General features: G+C 39.2%; 1 protein-coding gene across 1 annotated transcript; it reads left to right on the forward strand.

Moving 5' to 3' along the window:
- Positions 1-6,313: 6,313 nt before the first annotated feature.
- Positions 6,314-12,312, forward strand: LOC310994423 (GTPase IMAP family member 8-like; the record flags this gene model as incomplete). Its single annotated transcript, XM_083983120.1, has 5 exons — positions 6,314-6,388; positions 6,995-8,061; positions 9,508-9,628; positions 10,459-11,373; positions 12,299-12,312. Exons 1-5 carry the CDS (start codon positions 6,373-6,375, stop codon positions 12,310-12,312), a joined length of 2,133 nt encoding a protein of 710 aa, XP_083839246.1. The 5' UTR covers positions 6,314-6,372.
- Between the last annotated feature and the right edge of the window lie 7,954 nt (positions 12,313-20,266).

A 20,266-nucleotide genomic window follows, 5' to 3' on the forward strand; every position in this document is an offset into this window, starting at 1 on the left:
TCTGGAGCTCAGGCAGAGACCTACAGGTTCTTGCTCATTTCTCCCCATTTGCTCATTCTGTCAGGGCAGAAAGCTCCTTAAAGAGTCCTGGTTGCTGCAAATGTATTCCACTTAAGAATAATGGAGGCCACAGTGTTATTGGGACCCTTCAATACAGTACAACAGTTTTTGTCCCCTTCTCTCCTCCTTCTGTTTTGTTTTTTGCTCGGATCTGCATCACCAACTGAGGGATCTTATGTAGACAGGTGTGTCTTTCCCAAACATATCTAATCAGTGTTGACCACAGGTGGCACTCAGTCCACCGTCTCCAACATGATCAAGAGAAATCTCTTTTTCAAGAGGAAGCTAAGAAGGATCTGAATACTTATGTCAATGTAATCCATGGGTTTTCCTTTTGTCTATTTGATCATCTGTATCTGTCTGCAGGCATTATAAGTGCCATTATAAGTTCACTGCCAATGGAGAACCAAGCGGTGTTGCCTCAGGAAACGGTCTCGCCTCTGGTTATTCTCTCAAACCCTGTGACCCGGAGCCACGTAAGTTCACCAACATTTTACACCATTACGGTAATTGTTTAATAGTTGGTGAGGTATGGTTTTGTTCTCTCTAAGTCTGCTGTCTGTCTGTTGTCTGTCTGCTGGGCTGTCTCTCTGCCAGTCCTTTGTCTGTCTAAAGTGTACCCCAACCTTGAGTTCCTGGGGACAAACTACACATCCTTGGTCATGGCCACCTATGAAGAATGTCAGAGGGTGTGCACGCGGGACCCTTTTTGCCAGTTCTTTACTTTTGTAAATGAAAACTTCACAAAAACGGAAGAAAGGTAAAACTGGTTATCATGTTACTTTGTGGTTTGTCATCTTTTTGAGACATTAGGGGAAGTCATTGGCTGAAATAAAGCGGGGCATGTACTGTAAAGGTACATGATGTGGAGTGAGAGGTCTGCTAAGGTCATTAACAGAAACCACTGATGCATCTTGAGAACAGGGCTCAGTGGTCAAGCTTCATAATATTTGGATCCTATTTTGTTTGTTCATGTTTCGCTAGTATTTTTCACTCACTCCATAACCCAAAGCTTATAATTCTGGTTTTCTGTTCAAAAACTTCTTGTCCGAGCTGCGTGATGTCACAGTGATATTATCTGGGTTATTTTCACAGATGTGACAAAACTCCTCCATAGCCACAGATATTGTATGACTTTCTAGTTTTCAACATGAATTGGGACTTTGATTAATCCATCCAATGCACTTCATTTCTGTTTCAGATACAAATGTCATCTTAAATACAGCTGGTCGATACCAACTCCCGCTATGAACACTCTGACTGGTGTAGTCTCTGGATTCTCCAACAAATCAAACATATTTAAAAACTTTACAAACGGTACGCAGTATTGTAGCATCAATAAAACACCCTGTAGGTTGTTGTGTGCATACATCCTAATGTGTTGCCTGTGTTTTGTCCAGAATGTGAGAGCACACTTTTTCCAGACACTGAGATCCAAGAAAACAGCTTCCAGTCCCTGCCTGCTGCCTCTGCTGAGAACTGTCAGGCACTGTGCTCTGCTCATCCATGCTGTACCTACTTCTCATATGACAGGTAATGCCTGGGAGTCAAACAAAGATGGCACAAACTGAAATGACGAAGTGCTAAATTACTGTAAATTGGAATAATATCTAAATCTGTGGTAATTTCATTTTTGCTATTTTTGCAGTGCTACCTTCACATGTAACATGATGAACAATTCAGATGTACTGATAACACAAGCCAAAGTGGGATTCATATCTGGACTTCCAGTGTACGAGTGTCTGATGAATAGCAGTATGTATCACTAATCAACACTAAAAATGTTAGTCAGGACATAACAACAGTAGAGCAGAACAGGCCATCTAAGCACAGATATTCACAGTCCCCATATTACAGAATGAATACATGATATACATATACACATACTAAGACAAAGGCCAAAATCATTTAGCACAGATGAACATTTATCAATCCATTGTTTCACTATAGAGAGTTTCTGTATTAAATGTGTGCTTCTCTGCTAACAGGCTGGGTGAAGGCTCAATATGATAATGTTGACTTCTTTGGTTCTGACATAAGCGTGAGTCTAAAGGATACTGTTGACGAATGTAAGGAGGCCTGTGATACAGACCGTAACTGTCTGTTCTACAGCCACCTCAATGACAACTTCAGTGTCATTAGTCGGAGGTACAGTATTCTTAATACATGCATGTATGCCAACTTGAAAACATAGCTGCCATTGAGTCATTTGAGTTGAATGATTAACTGCATTTATGAAATGATGTTGGTTGTATTTTTCAGAAAGGAATGCTTTTTGAAGCGTGTCATCACCATGCCTGCTCCTGATAAAATTGAGAAAGTAGACGATGTTGTGTCTGGTTTCTCCCTGAACATCTGTGTGTGAAGTGACACAGAGACGAAATTAAAGGGAAATCAGTGATTTATAAATCTCTTGCTTTGAAATTGGCAATGGGACAGTTCTTTTGCTTAACCATTAAAGTACAAAAGTACATTATTGTATACTGCTCCCATGATACACTTGTACTCTAAGCCTTCATATATGGCACTTTGCTAGTAATGTGGCTCATCCCTCCCTCCTTTTCTTTTTTATATACAGTATTTACTTTCTTTTTCTTTACTTCTTTTTTGTTTGTTTGTTTTGCACCCTATACTTAACTATGTATGATTCTTTTGGTAGGTAAAGGTATTCTCAGTTGTCTGTTTGTCTCTGCAACAAGGTTTTTGGAAGACTACATTAGAATTTCATGTTTCTCTGTGGATTCACATATCTGCCCTAAGTGGATGATTTGTCTTTGATCTATATGCTTGTTCAAATATTAAAAAAAGGAAAAAACTTCATAAATAAAGGCATGCTTTCACATTTATCTATTTTATGCTTTTTTCAGGCTTTTTATTTCACTGGCTCAGTAAAAGTTTGATCACCCCTTGATAAAACTGACCTCTGGGACCTCAGAACAAGTTGTTCCACTCATAGATATAAATGAGAAGACTAGATGATTCACCTGCCACTGCTGCCCAATGACACGGCGTAGCTACACAGTGGCCATCTTGGGACGGGCAACTCTCTCCCTCAGAGCATTAAGCCTATGGTGCATGTTCTGCTATAATGACCAGAGCATTTATGCAGTTATGATGTAGCATACTTAAAATCATGGATCATTTTAATCATGTACTTTATTTTTTTTATATATATATAAAAGTAGCATTATAGTAACATTATGCAAATAGTTAAAGCAGAAGTAAGTGGTTCGGTCGTTTTCGCTAATGCTGCGTTCCAGGCAGGCTTTTGAAATCGTAAATTACAGCTTCAAGTCACAACTTACGACTTTGTAGCGTTCCAGGCAACCCACTCGTGTTTTTCCGACCTGTTTTACTGGTGAAAGTCACTATAACGGCCACTCATAACTTCCGACCGGTGAACTCGTACCAGATCGAACTGGTACCACTTCACGGTCGGAAAAATACGAGTTTCCTTGAACGCACCATAACAGTCCTCGTCCCTACGTCGCCACATTCACGGCGTTCCTTGGCTGCACACACAGCCCTGCATGCCGTTATCTCTCCTCATTGGATAAAAACTGTAGGATACGATAAATGTTTTCTCCTCGGCTCAGAGCAGATCAGAGGGACTGAGAGACCCGTGTTTCAGTCCAAACACTCTATGTAAGTGATTGCTGTCGGAAGATATAACTATTTAAGACTTATATTAACACAAATATATCACTTACTTCTGCTTTAAAGTAATTGCTACATACTGATTTGTTTTTCACAGAGTTAAGAATAGTTTTTTTTCGTGAAGATGACTGGATCACCTATTTACTGCACTGTAACTGTATTCAGAGTCAGAGCAAGTTGCCTGTCCTCAATATGGCAGACTGTGAGCTACGCCTGCGTGTAGTCCATGGGGCGTCTATATGTTGCATTGCCATCTTTGAGTACAGTGGCTGAAAGGGGACAAACTTGGTTCAAACGCTCTATTGAGTGTCTGTGACTAGGGTTGTGCCAATCAGCAACCTGATCCAGGACGATCGATGATGTTTTTTTTGTTTTTTTGCCGTTATAAAACACACACATGGTGCGAGTCATACATAAGACCTCAACATCGGGGCAGCAGATAGTCTCTCTCACCATGGAGCCTACTGTTATTATTGCACCAGTTATTATTGACATTAACAGCTGTAATGGAAATTTTTATGTTTATGACCCTTGGTTGAACTTTGAAGTTGTATGCTCATGAACTTTAGGTGAACTTTGAAGAAAGTGCAAGTTGCACTTTCCTGCTGTGCATAGGGCAATATAGTACAGGTGTCCGTCTTGGTTCCTGTTGTTTTTGTGATGATTACGCTTAAGCAAGCAGTTGTCTCCATATTCAAAACCACGGTGGATGTCAACGAGATGTCAACACGCTGAGGTGTGAAAAAACCACAACAAACCTTCAGTTACAGATAACCGCTAGCTTCCTGCCTTTACATATGAGTTAATCTTATAATAGCCCAATGCTAAGTGCAAACCTGTACTTTGATTGGTCTGTTGCAAACTTACTCTGCAAGAATGCAATAATGTTATTGGACAATGTATGATGCCGCCTCTTAGGAGGAGCACATGGCTCCTTCCCGCTCTTGTGCCTAATCTGATGTAACTAAATCTCAGTGTGCACTCTCAGACTTTGTGTGTGACAGTCCACCATTTTTGTTTTAAAACCAAAAATAAAATACATTATAGTCTCATTACTTATCCATGTACTCAATGAGTTTGTTGTCACCTCCTCTGGGTGGAGCTGCCCAATCACTGCTAGTTGACTGCAGCTGTATGACCCTCTGGGACCCCCTGCTTACTCAGCCTCTGATTGGCTATCTCTGACAGTGTAGGCCATAGTACAGTATATTTCCCTGTAATGTCACTGCTGTTTTAAAAAAATCTCTGCTTGAAAAAGGTCCTGAGGACCGAAACATTGTTTTTTCTACATTAAAGTCTTTTGCTACTGACTGGACAGTGCGGTTTTCCTTGTTTACTCGTATCTCATGCTCCTACACACCTGTCTACCAAAGATTTTTTTAGGTGTGCACCAGCCTCCATATCTTGTCTGTTGTCTGTTACCTCGTTGCCGCAGCCGCTGCCTTTCCGCCTCGCTGGCTTCTTTTCCATAGCCGTAACCAAGTTTGAATTTAAAGGAAGAACAGAAAGTTATTTCTTTATGTCAATATCTGAGTTGATCTAGCCTATGTCCCTGGTCTTCAGCACCAAAAATGTATATTTTTGCTGCTGCATGTAAAGATGGCTGTAAACCCAATTAAGTTTTCTGTCGAAATATCAAATAGAAATCTAATGAAAAGAAATACAGAAATACAGATGCCTCCAAATTCCACTGAGAGCGAGAGAGCGAGCTGACAGGAGCAATGATGTAGACACACAACCACCAACCAGGGTATTTCCAGTTGAGAACTGAGACTACTTCTTGTAAATGGTGGAGGGAGAGGTGAGGGTAAAGTCTAATACGTAATATACTGACGCAGGCATGTAGTCTACTATATCCTACTCAAATACAAATCTGAGTTGACACAGCAGAACAGGTCTTGAGCCAATAAAATATATAAAATGCTATAGTGGAGGACCTTATTCATAAATAAAGGTTGGAGAAAATAGAAAAGATCATTAACACAGAGCATCTTTGAAAAATCTCATTTATCTGTACGTAAAGCCACACAGTATTACACTTAATTGAGGAAATGCATTAGTAATCTGTAATCTTTGAACAAGATCCTAGTAATTTTCTTGTCTGATATAAGGAAACACGGTGGTACTAAATTGGAAGACTTGCAAATAATGAGTAGGACAAAGAATGTGGAAGCAGTTCATCAAGAAAACAAATATAACCAGCCTTTTTATAACTGGAATGATGTCAACAAGGGGACACCAATGAGCAAAAACATCTCAATTTTTATGTCCGCTGTGCTGGGATCATATGGGATATGTTGGTTTGATATAATGTGATTTACCAAATGAAACTTTTCCACAACTAAGATAACTTCAGATAGCGAATTGTTACTTAAATTATAATGGGGCATATTAAAACAACTCTTGCTAAGCCAAAACATGGTTTTGAATATATCCTTATTATATCCCAACTATAAGTGAAAACAAAACTTCCTGATCAGGTTTTTCTTTCAGTTTCCTTATGAGAACACTGCAGCTGCTTGTGGGTGTGTTTGGTACATTGAGCCCATATAAAAGAAACTGACACATGCACAACACTTCACTCTTTGATTTGACTGCAGTGTCTACTCTGGTCTGTTCACCTTAAACACAGGCAGCAGCTTTTACAACCTAAACATGGCAAACAACTCAGGTAAGTCATGCTACAGAATTATCATGTTTTCAGTGAACCTTTCCAGTATTTTAGTGCTGAATCAAACTTCACATAGAGTACAGGTCCTGATGTTCAGACAGAACTGCATATGTGTTATTTCTGTACTCCTGACTGCTCATACATCTTGAATTTTCCCAGTTATTACTTTAGATTGAAAATGGGTATGTTACTGTAAAGCAGAAGTAATCGGAATTTTTGTGTTAATATAATTCTTAAGGAGTTATATCTTACTTACTTACTATCTTACTTATATAGAGTATTTGGTCTGAAACACGGGTCTGTCATTCACTCAGCTCTGCTGTAAGCCGAGGAGAAAACTTTCCTTGTATCCTACAACCTTTATCCAATGAGGAGAGAGAATGGCATAAAGGGGCGGTCCTCTCTGTGTGTGCAGCGAAGGGATGCGCGTGAATGTGGTGACGTAGGGACGAGGGCGGGGACTGCTAACTCCATCGGCTGACAGGAAGTTAGCCAAAACCACCGGATCGCTTACTTCTGCTTTACGTAAAGATTTGGGGCATTTTTGGGTCTGAAGTAGCTTTTATGCTATTACATAAATCAATCTGTCTGAATGTCTCAACACAGGATTTAGCAGGACAAATGATGAAGAGCTGAGGATTGTGATGGTGGGGAAGACTGGAATTGGGAAAAGTGCCACTGGAAACACCATCCTGGGTCGACACTGCTTTGAGTCAAAGTTCAGTGCTAAGTCTATGACTGTCGACTGCTCCAAAGGCAGAGCTACAGTAGATAGACAGCAGGTTGCTGTCATTGACACCCCAGGCCTGTTTGACACCAGGTTTGGCATGGATAAAACAACTAAAGATGTCTGCCAGTGCATTTCTTATGCTGCTCCTGGACCCCATGTCTTCCTGGTTGTCATCAGACTGGGCAGATACACTGAAGAGGAAAAGCAGACGGTGCAAAGAGTTCAGGAAATGTTTGGCCAGGCTGCAGACAGATACAGCATGGTCCTCTTCACACATGGTGACCTTCTTGAAGGCAACACTATTGAGGCGTTCTTGGATGAGAGCCCAGACCTTCAAGAACTCGTGGCCAGGTGTAATGGCCAATACCATGTTTTTGACAACAAGCTGAAGGATGGCTCTCAGGTCAGAGAGCTGCTCCAGAAGATCAAGGCTTTAGTCCAGAGGAACGGAGGAAGCCACTACACCAGTGAGATGTTCCAGGAAGCTGAGAGGGCAATTGAGGAGAAGAAACAACGCATCCTGAAAGAGAAAGAAGAGAAAATACGTAAAGAGAAGGAAGAACTGGAGAGGAAGCTTCAAGAAAAATATGAAATACAGATGAAGAAAATGAATGAGCAGCTCCAAGCTGAGAGAGAGAGGGAGAGAAGAGAGAGAGAGGAGGAGAGGGAGAGGGAGAGGGAAGAGATGGATGAGGAGAGAAGGAGGGAGAGGGAAGAGAGAGCGGCAGAGAGAAGCAGAGAGAGAGAGGAGAAAGAAATGGAGATGGAAAGAGTGATGAACAGAATGAAGGAAGAACATGAGAGAGAACTGAGAGAGGAAAGACATACGTTGCAGTCCAGACATGAAAATGAAGCCAGAGATGAAGCTGAAGAATTGAATCCACTCTTTGCTCTGGTAAAAGCTGTAGATTTTGCTGGCAAATCAATAGTACAAGGATTTAAAGCATTGGGAAACTTATTCAAATGAGCTTCCAGAAGCTCTCACAGAACATACAATGAATAGAAAAATGAATCCACAGAATAATAATCACAAATCCTTTTATCTTTATCAAAGAGGGTGATATCCAATATGTGTGGCGGATAATGTTGTGCCATATTGGAAATATGTGTATGTACATGTATGTAAATTCTACTCTTTTTAAAGTTGAAGATAAAACATACTGTAAGGACAATTGTTTTCACCAAGATCACATGGTTTGTTTTTGTGACTCTAGTACAAATCTGTGTTTCAATTTGAAGAAAGAAAAGGTGAATGTTGATGATGCCAAGTAAAATTTTATATTAGTAAAAATACAAATGCAATTTGAATATTCTGTAAAACATATCTGCCTGTTTGACATACTGTACAACAAAGATGACACTTTTGATGATGAAAGTATGTTTTAGAAATAAAATCCATAAATAAAGTAACTTTTATATTGGAAAAAGAATATTATTGTACACCAGATAATACAGGGTAATGTGGGGTGGAGGGATACAGAATAAACACTCTAGTAAAAGAAAAAACACTTTTAAATGGCACTTTTTGCACACACTTGACTGAATTAAACAAACTTTTGGCAAGTCTTTAATATTTTCATTACCTCAGCTTGAAGGGAATTTATTTTTCTCTCTTTGAGTTTTGGATTTATAAAAAAGTACTTACTTTTATACTCTTGATATGTGATATTTCTGTTTGATAAACAGTGATGAAAAATAAACTGAACTCCATTCTTGACAACTTTCTAACAGAAACCTGTACTTGATGTCAGACATTCAACAACACTGTTGGAGAACATTTCACTCTGAGACACATTTGCTGCTCCATTCAATTCACTGTTCAATCTTATTTAGATTACATCAATGATTTACTTTACAGGATGGGTGTAGAAGACCTTGCCCTGACAGCCACCCAACAGTCCGTACAATGAGCAAGCAAACAGAACCAGACTCAGAGTGGCAGTTGTTGGTGTTGACAGGTTGGTTTGAGAGGGAGGCAGGTGGTGGAGAGAGATAAAAGTTGGGGTCAGATGCAGGTTTAGGATGGAAGGTGAGGAGGTGGGAGGAGTGGACAGAGACTTACAGTATATCCGTGGGCCTCTATTTTAATTTCCCCAATGAGATCAATAATGTTTAATGTTAGTTTTCCTCAGTTTATTAGTCTTATGTATCTTGTGTTCATTTATTATAAAGATAATATATTGTAACACATAGTGCATGAAGAAAAAGTTTTTGCAGGGAAAAGACAAGGCAAACACTTTTGTCTTTTCCATCTGCCATCTGCACTAAAGATGTCACAATGGTTCTACAGTAGCAGCTGCATTTCAAGACATTTCAAGAGCTGTGTTTTTAATCATGTTTTCTGTCAAAATAGAAATTAATTTCTAATGCAACAAATCCAAAAATCCAGATGCTTCCAAACTCCATTGAGAGAGAACAAGCTGACAGGAGCAGTGTTGTAGACACACCCACCAACCAGGGTGTTTCCAGCTGGGAACTGAGACTACTTCTTGTAAATGGTGGAGGGAGGGGTGAGAGGGCTAAAGTCTAATACGTAATGACAGATACTGATACAGACTGATAAAGGCATGTACCATTGTATACTCAGATAAAAATCAGAGTTGACAGCAGGACAGGTGTTAAGGCAAACAGTTCTTTAAATAGTACTACTGAAGGACTGAAATGATTTTGTAAATGAAAAGAATTAGGAAAAAACAGGCTGGAAAGAAATAGAAAATAAAATCAACATAGAGAATCCTTTACTATATGTGTAAGGACAAAAGGACAAAACCTGATGTATTTGTGTATATATGAAGAGGAAAGTCTGTGCCACAATTATCCTTCCTTACACAATATCTGTACTTTTATCATGGAAATACCCCTGCTATAAGAGAACAAAGCTAAGCTCAGTATCACTTTCACTTTGGTTATTTTCAGTTTCACTCTGACGTTCACAGAGTGGGAGTGGTTTGCTGCATGGATCCATCTTATAAAAAGGCGAAAGAAAAAGACTCTGTTATTTACCTTGAGCTTTGGCACCCGGTGACACAAACATGGCCAGCAAAAACTACTATGGTAAGCCATGGACTTTATTTAGTAAGGATACAGATACATATATACAACATGTTTACTTGAAGCAACTTACTGTAGTTTTGACATGTGCTTACTTTTACAGTATCTTCTATTCTATTTGATCGTATAAATCTACTATACTGTATATGTACAGTTGGGGGTTGTTACTAACTTGAAATGACTGTAGATTAGTGAAAGCATCAGTTTTAGAAGGCAAATCAGGAAACCTTTGTATATCATAAAGCTAGAGTGTTCATTCTTATTTACTGATATTTGTTGTTCCACACAGAACAAGATGATGATGTTGATGTAAGGATTGTGATGCTGGGGAAGACGGGTGTTGGGAAAAGTGCCACTGGAAACACCATCCTGGGTCGACACTGCTTTGAGTCAAAGTGCAGTGCTAAGTCTATGACTGTCGACTGCTCTAAAGACAAAGCTACTGTAGACGGACAACAGGTTGCTGTCATTGACACCCCAGGCCTGTTTGACACCAGGTTTGGTATGGATAAAACATCTGACAGTATACATCAGTGCATTTCTTATGCTGCTCCTGGACCCCATGTCTTCCTGGTTGTCATCAGACTGGGCAGATACACTGAAGAGGAAAAGCAGACGGTGCAAAAGATTCAGGAAATGTTTGGCCAGGCTGCAGACAGATACAGCATGGTCCTCTTCACACATGGTGATGACCTTGAAGGCAACACTATTGAGGCGTTCTTGGATGAGAGCCCAGACCTCCAAGAACTAGTTGCCAAGTGTAATGGTCAATATCATGTGTTTAACAACAAGGTGAAGGATGGCTCTCAGGTCAGAGAGCTGCTCCAGAAGATCAAGGCTTTGGTCCAGAGGAACGGAGGAAGCCACTACACCAATGAGATGTTCCAGGAAGCTGAGAGGGCAATTGAGGAGGAGAAACAACGCATCCTGAAAGAGAAAGAAGAGCAGAGACGCAGACAGGAAGAGGAAATGGAGAGGAGACTTCAAAACAATTTGGAAATACAGAAGAAGAGAATGTATGAGCAGCTCCAAGCTGAGAGAGAGAGGGAGAGAAGAGAAAGAGAGGAGGAGAGACAGAGGGAAGTTATGAGGATTAACTTGGAGAGGGCAAGGGAGAAGGAGTTAAAAGAAGCAGAACAGAGGAGACATGAGGAGGAAAGGGAGAGGACTTTGGCAAACGCGAGGAGAGAACTGGAGGCACAGCGTGAGAGAGCGCTACAAGAGGAAAGAGAGAGATTGAGAAGACAAGTAGAAGCAGTGCAACAAGTTATCTATCACTCATCTCGCTCAAATGGTGGTTGTACAATTCACTGATTTGTTTTTCCTGCTACTTTTTTTCTTTTATGTCCCGGAGTGCAGTGACCAATTCAACTACTTGTAACATCTTAGGCCGTCCACTGGTTTGTTTTGATGCTCTATTAAAGCAGAAGTGAGTGATATATTTGTGTTAATATAAGTCTTAAATAGTTATATCTTCCGACAGCAATCACTTACATAGAGTGTTTGGACTGAAACACGGGTCTCTCAGTCCCTCTGCTCTGCTCTGAGCCGAAGAGAAAACATTTATCGTATCCTACAGTTTTTATCCAATGAGGAGAGAGAACGGCATGCAGGGCTGTGTGTGCAGCCAAGGGACGCCGTGAATGTGGTGACGTAGCGACGAGGACTGTTATGGTGCGTTCAAGGAAACTCGTATTTTTCCGACCGTGAAGTGGTACCAGTTCGATCTGGTACGAGTTCACCGGTCGGAAGTTACGAGTGGCCGTTATAGTGACTTTCACCGGTAAAACAGGTCGGAAAAACACGAGTGGGTTGCCTGGAACGCTACAAAGTCGTAAGTTGTGACTTGAAGCTGTAATTTACGATTTCAAAAGCCTGCCTGGAACGCAGCATTAGCGAAAACGACCGGATCACTCACTTCTGCTTTAACTGTTCATTTACCACATGTCATCTCCTTAGTCATTACAAGCACTCTGCTAATGGGATACAGAAATGAGAAAGAGTACCTCTGGTTTGTGATTGTCTCCCTCTTGCCCAAGTCCATGTCATCAATTTGGCGATCAAGTTGTCCTTGTCATACATAGGCTACTTACTATAATCTGTCCTCATGCTGTCATCTTTTATTCCAGTGCTTTTGCTGTGACCCACTTGAGTGAATTGAATTTGAACTGGACAGCTATGCACCACAGCCAGGAAAAAAAATCTAGAAATTTAATACACCATGATTCTGCTCATCAAAGCTAAAAAATAGCCCTTTTACTGTACCCAATAATGAATCCTATCCTACTTTTAAACCTGATTTTAAGTTTATTTACATCTATTCATTTTTTCACCCCTTGCCTGCACTTGAATTTTATGGTTTTGTTTTGTGAATAGTGGTTTTTCTTTTTAGTGTTATTGTAAATCTGCCTATGGTGTTTTATATTTTATTGACATGTAAAGCACTTTGAATTGCCCCAATGACATTTGCTACATGAATAAAGCTGCGTTGCCTATTGCCTGTGCTAATAGGTAAGGACAACAACAATTAACCACAGGCTTTTTGTGCAACAAACAACAACCGTGGAAAAGCAGCTTGTGTGCAAACCACGTGGATGTAACTCTTAATATTTATCATATTTGCATAAATCTGGAACAACCTGAAAACAAACAAACAAACTTAAACAGAGGATCTACATCACATTAGTTACGCTGAAATCTGTACCTTGAATCCAAGAGATGGCTGCGGCAAACAACTAAAATACTGATGCTCATGAACTGGATTCAAATGACATCAAAATTAGTTACACGTTCATTTTTAATTTGGCTGTATGCCATTTTGTGATAAGAGCCCCAAGTTTGGCAAAAACACTCAAAACACAGATTTAATTTATTAGTGAACTGTAAGGAGTCACTAGATGGAGCCAGTGAGCCACTGTTCAGTGATCCTGAGGGGCAGAGGGGAGAGAACCTTTCAGATCCTACTCAAGGGGACTAATACCACATTGAAAATGATCTGCTGCAAAATAAAAGTCCAACACTGAAAAAAGCTATACTCAGAGAGACAAACTTTCTTCATTAATAGTAAAATTTAACCGAACTGTTTCAGATTTATTACAAATGATAGATCAGTAAAAATAAATGAATAAATCAGGATCAAATCTGGTTTAGGTGGAAAACTTTGTACAAAACTATTTTGTATCAGACTGCAGCTACTGATTATCATTCTAATGGATTAATCAGTAAATCAGCGAATAAAGAGCATGCTCATCCAATCTAAGGTGTTATCTTCAACTGTTCCCTGCTCAAAAGTAGCAAAAGATTAATCAAGAAAAAAAAAACTTCAATAATTAAAGAGGAGGCTGTCAAATTGTTATTGCTTAGCTGGAAATGTTCAGCACTTCACATGAGAAAAAGATTTAAACTATTATCAAAGGAATTAGTTTCATTTAATTTAATTGGTCTGTACTATATGTCTTATAGAGCAAAGCATCATGTGATCAAAATTTTCCTCTGAAGTGTTGAAATGGTATGGAAATTGGTATGGAAAGAAAAGACTTAGATATAGTACAAGTACTTGAGCTCATGTGCTTAGTCCAGACGCTGATAGGAAGCTCATAGTTGCCATGGTTATCTCTGATCCCAAAATTATTTGACAGAGTGTCCCGGTTTTAGATGAGGTTTGGTGTGATTTAATTAGGCTAAAGCTCTGCAATGTTAGTGAGTAATATGAGACATGAAACTCAATCCATGTGATATCAATAAACGTCTGTATTCTGTATTGCTGTTGGTTTTGATAGACTGCTATTTTTATTATGATAATTATGACAGTTTGTTGTGAATTTTATTTTATATTGGTTAATCTATTAGTCTTAGTTGTATTTATATTATTTAAATTACTAATCTGTTCAACTTCCATGTGAAAAAATGCCTTAAAAATAAAAAGGCACCATTTTTGGATAAAGTTTGCATGTTTTCCATTTTTTAAGCACCTGTTCAGGCACCGCTTAAGCACTTTACTCTAAGTGAAAATACACAATAACAGACGGTACAACTTTCAAATCTGATGGAAACTGCAAACTACATTTCGTAACAACCTTGATATAACACATTTTTAAGAGCAGCCATTGTACCATTTCATCCCAGTGTTCCTCAAGTTAATTGACAAATCAGAATTGCCTCGTGTTCAGTGAACAGCAGCGGACAGTAGAGGGCAGCAGCACTAAAGTGAAAGCCTTGGAGACCTTCAGTTTGACCGATCCAGCTCAGGTCATAGACAACTGATTTACACATTTGTGAACCACATGTCCATGTGGATTATTCAGTCTTGTGTAGATTTCACAGTGAAACTAACATCATAATGTCTTTAAATTGGTAATAAGAATCAGACAGATTTATAGCAGGTTGTGTTTCTATGGAGCACCCTACCCCGGTGATTAAGAATACAGGAACTGAGTTGAATGTATCACTCTGAATTAAACACACTTTTGGCATATAAAGCTCATAGAGTGCACATGCAGACCTCAGGATGTTTAAATGACTTGATGACCTTTCTGATCATGTGGACCCCACCTAACGGCTGTGGCCCTAAACAACCGCATAGAGTTGCAGACAGAAAACCAAGGCACTCGTGAGGGTACGACCAATTAAAATGCCTTTATTGGTACATGGCTAATCTATTTAAAAGCGAGTCAACGCGTTTCAGCCAAACTGGCCTTCGTCAGGACAAAAGTGAAAATGTTTGTCAGTCTCAGTTCACAATTAAGTAGGTAATTGCAGACAGCTGCTCAGTGTGAGCAGGTAGGAGGTCACATGACCTGAACAGCAAGACCTGCTAATGACAAGCAGACTCTGTACAAAAAGAAAGAAATAATAAAATCACAGAGTCAATAAATCAGCATTGCACATTACATAATCAATTAAACAAATCAGAAATGCATACAATATAAGTATTGAGCCTAATAAGAGACTGAGGAACCGTCAACAGAGTCAATCTTAAAGGACAACAACACACACCAAAAGTCACAAAATACACTCACAGAAAAGGAGAAAAATCGAGTTCTCCATTCAACCCTGGATACTGAGTGGCCTTTAATGTATAAATCCAGAATGACTCTCTTTGCAGGAGTGTTTTGAGTCTATCTCCTCCCCTGATAGAGTCTTTAATATGTTCTATACCTGATATCTTTAAAGAGTCGCAACTACCATGACTTACATCTTTGTAATGGACAGCCATGGGGTACTGTGGGTTACTAGTTCTAATGGCATGCTTATGTTCTGCCAATCTTGCCTTCAATTTACGCTTTGTTCTCCCAATGTAGAAGCGTCCACAGGGGCACTCAAGTCTGTAAACAACATAAGAGGTATTGCAATTAATAAATGCATTTATGTCAAATGTATGACCAGATGTCACATCAGTAAAATAATTGGCATTTATCATATTGCTACAGTGATTGCAATGTCCACACCTGTGATTACCCTTTAAGGTTGAAAGCCAGGTTTTCTGTGATACAGGAGGGAGATGACTCTTAACAAGTTTGTCTTTCAGAGTAGGAGCTCTTCTGAAGCTAATAGTTGGTGAATCTGGAAGAGCTTCTCTAAGAAGACTATCACTTTTCAAAATGCCCCAATTGTTTTGAACAATTTGTTTAATTGCATTTGCATGGTCACTGTATTGTGTCACAAAATATACCTGATCAGAATTTTGTTCTTCTTTCTGTTTAGGGGCTAACAGTTGTTCTCTAGGGAGACATTTTGCTTTGTTGTAAGCTCTGAATATAGTTTTATGTTGATATCCTCTTGCCTTAAATCTCTGGGTCATATCTAAAGCATTTTTTTCATAATCTTCTTCTGAATCACATATACGTTTAAGTCTCTGAAACTGACCAAAAGGAATATTATCTGTTAACCAAGGAGGATGAAAACTATCTGCTCGAAGAATTGTGTTGCGGTCAGTTGGTTTTCTAAAGATGGAGGTATGTAAATCTCCTTTGCCATCTTTAGAAATTTTTAAGTCTAAGAAATTGCAGAAGATTCTGAGTTTAAAGACAAATGGGAAGCTATATTGAACAAGTGCTCCCTAGACCTTATGCTTCTTCTTATTGAAGAGGCTAAGAAACAGAAAAGTCATACTCAGAATGAAATTGTCAACCTGAAAGAAGAGATTTCAAAAGGTTTTGATGAACAACAACCCCCCTTTGAAAAAGAGCTGCAAGAAGATCTAAATCGGCTACAGAAAGAACTTAAACAAGAGAAACTGAGGAAATTTAAAAGAGATCAATCAGACTACAAGGAAAATAAAGTCTATCAGTGGAAACGAAGACAGAGTTACAGAACTCAGCCACAACGGAGAAGAACTGTTTCCTTCCGACTACCAAGCAGTGATGAGGACCACTCAGAGAAAGAAGATTTTTCCTCATCCAGTTTTTTAGGCATCAAACCCAAAAGAAACAACAGATCACAAAGACAACAAAGCGCAAGACCAGAAGAGGAAGAGGAAGACGTTGGTCCATCAGGAGCCCGACACACCAGGAGCAGAAGCAAGATCAGGATGAACAAGTAATTAACATCTCAGGTATCCCTCTCCTAACCAGCCATGTCTCAGTTCTTTCTAAAGGCCTCACTTTTGCCCCCAAGAACACAGCCAGTGAATTCCAAACTAAAGTGGATCTTTTTAAGTTCCATCGTAACCTCCAGCTGAAAGTTTGGTACCACACCACACCCAGCCAAGCTGCCTCTCGTTCATGGATACAACCTACTACAACAACTCCATTCAGACCCAAGTCCACCTTCACACCAAATGTATGTAATCACACTCTTAACACTTTCTATAGAAAAGTAACGTATGAAGTAGACCAGCTTTTTGCATCAAAGAAGAAAAAAAAGGAACACAACTTGACAAAAGAAGAAACAGAGGCATTGAAATGGCTGTCAACTAATGAAAACATCATAATAAAAAGAGCCGACAAAGGAGGAGCTGTGGTCGTGTGGGGTAGAAACCAGTACATCACAGAGGCCATGAGACAGCTGGATAATCGTGAGTACTATGAACCTTTACTGTCTAACCCAATAGAACAAATGAAGACTGAACTTATGGAAATACTTTCACATGCTAAAAATGAGAACTGGATTTCACAAAAAGAATATGATTTTTTATTTTGTAATAGCCCCAGAATTCCCTCGTTCTATATGCTTCCCAAAGTGCATAAGAACCTAGAGAATCCACCAGGAAGACCTATAATCAGTGGGAATGGGTCAGTTACAGAACCAGCTTCTCAATTTGTTGATTTCTTTATTAAACCATATGTTTCAGAACTTCCTTCTTTTATTCAAGATAGTACTCATGTATTAAATAAAATCAAAGACATTAAGAACATTGGATCTTCCCTTCTGGCTACCATGGATGTGGAGGCTCTTTATACTAACATTGATCATACAGAAGGACTAGATGCCTTATCACATTACCTGGAAGAGAGGCATCCAGAACAGATGCCCCCTGCTGCCTTTATCCTGCAACTGGCTGAATGGACTTTACATAACAACGTGTTTCTATTTCAGAATCAATTTTTTAAACAAAGAAAAGGTACAGCAATGGGAGCCTGTTTTGCACCAAACTATTCAAATCTGTTTATGGGAGTATGGGAAGAAACGTTTGTTTACTCTGACCTTAATGTTTTCTTGGATAAAATTATTTGGTGGGGAAGATATATTGATGATATCATTTTACTCTGGTCAGGTTCAAAAACTGAACTTCTTTCATTTCATTCATATTTAAATAACACCAACAGAAATCTTAAACTTAGTCTTGATTTCTCCCCATCTGAAATAAATTTCTTAGACTTTAAAATTTCTAAAGATGGCAAAGGAGATTTACATACCTCCATCTTTAGAAAACCAACTGACCGCAACACAATTCTTCGAGCAGATAGTTTTCATCCTCCTTGGTTAACAGATAATATTCCTTTTGGTCAGTTTCAGAGACTTAAACGTATATGTGATTCAGAAGAAGATTATGAAAAAAATGCTTTAGATATGACCCAGAGATTTAAGGCAAGAGGATATCAACATAAAACTATATTCAGAGCTTACAACAAAGCAAAATGTCTCCCTAGAGAACAACTGTTAGCCCCTAAACAGAAAGAAGAACAAAATTCTGATCAGGTATATTTTGTGACACAATACAGTGACCATGCAAATGCAATTAAACAAATTGTTCAAAACAATTGGGGCATTTTGAAAAGTGATAGTCTTCTTAGAGAAGCTCTTCCAGATTCACCAACTATTAGCTTCAGAAGAGCTCCTACTCTGAAAGACAAACTTGTTAAGAGTCATCTCCCTCCTGTATCACAGAAAACCTGGCTTTCAACCTTAAAGGGTAATCACAGGTGTGGACATTGCAATCACTGTAGCAATATGATAAATGCCAATTATTTTACTGATGTGACATCTGGTCATACATTTGACATAAATGCATTTATTAATTGCAATACCTCTTATGTTGTTTACAGACTTGAGTGCCCCTGTGGACGCTTCTACATTGGGAGAACAAAGCGTAAATTGAAGGCAAGATTGGCAGAACATAAGCATGCCATTAGAACTAGTAACCCACAGTACCCCATGGCTGTCCATTACAAAGATGTAAGTCATGGTAGTTGCGACTCTTTAAAGATATCAGGTATAGAACATATTAAAGACTCTATCAGGGGAGGAGATAGACTCAAAACACTCCTGCAAAGAGAGTCATTCTGGATTTATACATTAAAGGCCACTCAGTATCCAGGGTTGAATGGAGAACTCGATTTTTCTCCTTTTCTGTGAGTGTATTTTGTGACTTTTGGTGTGTGTTGTTGTCCTTTAAGATTGACTCTGTTGACGGTTCCTCAGTCTCTTATTAGGCTCAATACTTATATTGTATGCATTTCTGATTTGTTTAATTGATTATGTAATGTGCAATGCTGATTTATTGACTCTGTGATTTTATTATTTCTTTCTTTTTGTACAGAGTCTGCTTGTCATTAGCAGGTCTTGCTGTTCAGGTCATGTGACCTCCTACCTGCTCACACTGAGCAGCTGTCTGCAATTACCTACTTAATTGTGAACTGAGACTGACAAACATTTTCACTTTTGTCCTGACGAAGGCCAGTTTGGCTGAAACGCGTTGACTCGCTTTTAAATAGATTAGCCATGTACCAATAAAGGCATTTTAATTGGTCGTACCCTCACGAGTGCCTTGGTTTTCTGTCTGCAACCCTTTATGGATCTCCCCAACTGAAGAGCACCTGAGGGATACACTTTTCTACAACACCCAAGAAGCACTCCATGCACTGCGTTCCTGTCTGAAGATTTGAGGACTCTGGGAGTAACCGCATAGAGTGTTTATGCCAGGGGCCGGCCCTGGGCAGATCTATGTGTGCATGCACTTCTTTTCAAAACACATATGGGTTCAGAGTTGGAAAGATAAAGCAGACCATGTCAGATCAGTTTCACTTTCAATTACAAACAAAGGAAATGAGCTCTCACACTACAAAAAGAGCTTGTGTCTCAAATCTTTAATATTTTCATTACCTCTGCTTGAAGGGAATTTATTTTTCTCTCATTGAGTTTTGGATTTATAAAAAAAAAAAGTAGGCTACTTACTTTTATACTCTCTATATTTCTGTTTGATAAACAATGATGATAAATATATATATAAAAAAAATAAAAAAAAACTGAACTCCATTCTTGACAACTTGACAACAGAAACCTGTACTTGATGTCAGACATTCAACAACACTGAGACACGTTTACTAGGCTACTCCTTTCAATTCACTATTGATAGATTACATCAAGGATTTACTTTACAGGATGGATGTAGACTTTACCGTGACAGATAGCCACCCAAGAGAGAGAGAGAGAGCTGACAGGATGTAGACCCACACCCACCAAACAGGGTGTTTCCAGCTGAGAACTGAGACTACTTCTTGTAAATGGTGGAGGGAGAGGCTTTGTTACTTTTGTTATTTTGTTAGTGCTGGCCCTGACTGAAACACCATTACACAGTGTGTTGAAATTCACACAAAATGCATTAAAACAGTAACAACACATCTTCTGTGTATTTTGTTCAACACATCCTTTCCCCC

This window comes from Trachurus trachurus (assembly GCF_905171665.1).
Source record: "Trachurus trachurus genome assembly, chromosome: 1".
NCBI classification, from domain to species: Eukaryota; Metazoa; Chordata; class Actinopteri; order Carangiformes; family Carangidae; genus Trachurus; species Trachurus trachurus.